Source organism: Daucus carota, chromosome 2, assembly GCF_001625215.2.
Source record: "Daucus carota subsp. sativus chromosome 2, DH1 v3.0, whole genome shotgun sequence".
Classification (NCBI taxonomy): Eukaryota; Viridiplantae; Streptophyta; class Magnoliopsida; order Apiales; family Apiaceae; genus Daucus; species Daucus carota.
In genome coordinates this window covers 11,423,330-11,426,756 of record NC_030382.2, presented here as the reverse complement: position 1 = coordinate 11,426,756, position 3,427 = coordinate 11,423,330, and the positions used below count along the sequence as shown (strand labels likewise).

The window sequence follows — 3,427 nt, the reverse complement described above, 5'->3', positions numbered from 1 at the left end:
TACTTTCAACCAGGAATATGGAAATATATATTATTGCTAGACGCTTTCAAAATGCAGTCTGTTATTTCTGGAGAACAGCTTGCCCTTTGACAAGCAAAGTGAACAAGATAAGGTACATAAATAAGCACAAAAACGCTCGCGACTAGTACATCAGTAGAAACATTTAGAACCATATCACACGACTACCAGCCTATCATAACACTACTTCAGTACTTCAGCATTTTACTATATTTACAGTGGAGCAACAAAAAGAAAAGCACCACAGCAAACAAAATTCGTGATTTAAGCAAAGAGAACCTGTGCACTTGTAGGAACCAAATCAGAGAAGGCTGCAGGCGCATCCACCACTTGCCATTGAACAGAAAAGTTCCACCTATTATCAGGAATTATTGCTTGGTCTGTTCTTGAGATATGACCCACAGCAACATGAAGATTTCGACCCACAACATATATTCTGGACTCACAGCAATTGACAGAGAATGGCTTGCAAATTTGCTCGGGTAAAGGAGCACCAGCGACAGCCTCCCAACAATCAGTATTTGTATAGTAAACTTTGAGTTTAATCCTTTCATGCTCTGAAACTACAAATAAATGATCATAGACCACAGCACTAGTACCAGTCCACCCTTCTCTCAGCCCGGCAGCCATGCTCTCCCAGGTATCTGTTTTAGGGTCATATATTTGACCTCTAGGTACCACATAAAAGGGCCAAAACCAGCCTTCAGTCACAAGAAGCTTTCCATTGAGAACTGCGGAATCATAAGAAGCCATATTTGTACCCATGCTTGCAATAGGTCGCCAAATACCCTTACGAGGATCCATAACTTCAGCTGAATTTAGTTCGAAAAGATCCGTGCTATTTCCTCCAGCTACATAAATCATTCCACCAACAACCCCGCTAGCAAAAAATGATCGTGCTGTGATCATTTTTTTCATTACAGTCCAACGATTCCTCTGTACTTCATATTTCAATACAACATTCAGAGGGCAATCCACATCAGAGACCACACCCCCACATACATAGAGAGCACCCTCTTGGGGCATCGAAACACATCTAAACCCATGCGGGCAAACCTTTTCTTTGCAAGGCATTGCAGGAATAGAGTGCCAAGTCAATTTCTTCATATCAAAGACCTGCCACTCAATCTTTCCGGTACATTTGTGGAACGCAAAAACAAATAACCAGGGATCATGAAAACCAAACTCCTTTCTCCGTGAAAAAAATACTTCCTTACTTCCAAGCAACTGATACCAGCGTCTAGAAACAGATTTGCAAGACGTATGGCTTTCTACTGGAAGCCGGAGAAGACAATTGTGTGCAATATCATCCGGAAGGCCTGGAATGAGAGGCTCACCTCTAAGCGCCAATTCTGATTCTACAGAAGAATCAAACAACGATGACCGTGGTGCAGCTAATCTAAACTTTGGGGACAATGTCATCTGGGAATCACCTAGCTTATGCACTGGTGCTTGCTGAGATGAAACTCTTACCCTTTGCATCATTCTCTGACTACCATACAAAAATAATTTTTAGCTAGTTTCTGATGTAAGTGTTGGAACCCCTCAAGTGCTTCCCTCGATACGAACTATAATCCTAAATTCAGTATTCAAGAACAAATCAACTCATTTCCGAAAACCCCCTTTACAATCTTCACCAATCTAAAACTCACACTGACAAATAAAAAGCATAAAAATTTATCAGCTACAACATACAATTTCAAATTAATTTCCAATTTCAAATCAAATAAAGCACACAACTTGAACTTAAAAAACACACATACATACTCAAACAAAATAAAGCACATCAAACACCAAATCAAACAAAACAAAACAAACCACCTCACAACCAGCTAATCCACAATCATTTCAAACCCGCAATAAATACTCAAAAAAATAAAAAACCCACTTCCCGAATCACCAACTTGATCAAACTAAATACTCCACGCCAACAATCAACCAAACAACTAAAACCCAACTCAAATATAAAGCTAAAAACCAAAAAAAACAACTAAAAAGAAATTAAAAGGCAAGTTTAGAGAACATGAACTTACAGGTATATAATAATGGATTGTGGGCTGTACAAAGATGGTGAATTGATAAGATTACAAGTCTAAGATTGTGGGTAAAGTATAAGAATGTGGGAGTAAAAGACCAACCTTTATTTAATTTTTAGGTAAGTTGCGAAAGATATGGATAAAAAAAAATGTAAATATATTGTCCCACATCTACTAACCACTAAAATTTTAAGAGTTTAACGGTGAATAGAGATTTATGTCTCCAGAAAACCTGATTCTAATATATTGTTTGATCGTATAAAAGGTTAACAAAAATAACAGATACTGTGTTGTTCATTAACTCGCACTTTTTAATTAAGTACTAAATTTTATTATTACCTATATAAAAAAATAACTAAAATATGTGTAACACTACCTTTTAATTAGATTATAAATTTTTATCACCTCAAATCTCATTCATATATTATATTTGGATATCGCCTAATATGTTGGGCCAAACCAATCCTAATCATTGTCTTTTGCCATTTCTCCTGTTCTTGTTCTTCTTCTTGGTTAACAAGATGATCTTGAAGTTTTCTCCAAGAAATCATCTGGGCCATCAATAAGGCTTAACAACTAATGATAGTATGCAATTTTTACAAAAGCTTCTTTTGATTATTCCCAAATTATATTAATATAATATAAGCTTCCTAGTGCAATTATGTTAAGGGCAATCGTGAAAGATCGGACTGGAGCACTCGTATTTGGAATGGTATTTCTAAAGGTTTTAATCGTTGAAAAAGTAAATTGTGTTGATGACGATTTTATAATAGACTTTGTTGCTGGATTTGGTAAGATTATTCTTTCAATTTTATATCTAATCAAAATATTCCTGTCTTTTTGAAAAGGTAAGTTCTTTTTTCTCGATTATCTTGTTGCGATAAAAAATAAATGTTTGTTATGTGTTTTGTTGCTTGTTTTGTTTGTTTTATATATAATATGATAACATATCTATGTAGATAGAAATCATTTTATGCTTTTCCTCTTCTAGTTTTAAGGTTATATAGATTTTTTAGGTGATTGAAATCTTGATTTGTATCCGGTTTGGAATTTTTGGTTGGATTAGTTTGTAGATTGGCTCGAGTTATGTAACCCATTTTTTCCGGTATTTTTCTGACATAGTGACATGTTTTGTCTTAGCCGGATTTATTATGGTCGACTGGAATATTGATTTAAAATTATGTCTGTTATAGATTTCTGTTATGGATTGAAAAACGAAGGTGAAGCGTCGTGCTTTTAAGACTGTTCTCCTAAATAGGAACTCGGACGGGTCCTTAGGAGATGCCTACGTATCTTCTACTCGTATAAAAATCGAGTCTGAACGTAGTTCTAGTTTGGAGGGGTAGAGCCCTTTATACAGTAGTCTCGAAGTT

General features: G+C 35.7%; 1 protein-coding gene across 2 annotated transcripts; it reads right to left on the bottom strand.

The window, feature by feature from the left end:
- LOC108205901 (F-box/kelch-repeat protein At1g30090) lies at positions 1-2,263 on the bottom strand. 2 transcript variants are annotated; one of them, XM_064086433.1, is made up of 2 exons: positions 2,052-2,263; positions 1-1,594 (listed from the first exon to the last, which is right to left on the bottom strand). In XM_064086433.1, the coding sequence occupies exon 2, from the start codon at positions 1,501-1,503 to the stop codon at positions 283-285; it is 1,221 nt and encodes a 406-aa protein (XP_063942503.1). In that variant the 5' UTR covers positions 1,504-1,594; positions 2,052-2,263; the 3' UTR covers positions 1-282. The 2 variants fall into 2 exon arrangements, with proteins under 2 accessions (XP_063942503.1, XP_063942502.1); XM_064086432.1 differs by having other exon boundaries at positions 1-1,671; positions 2,052-2,192.
- Positions 2,264-3,427: the final 1,164 nt, after the last annotated feature.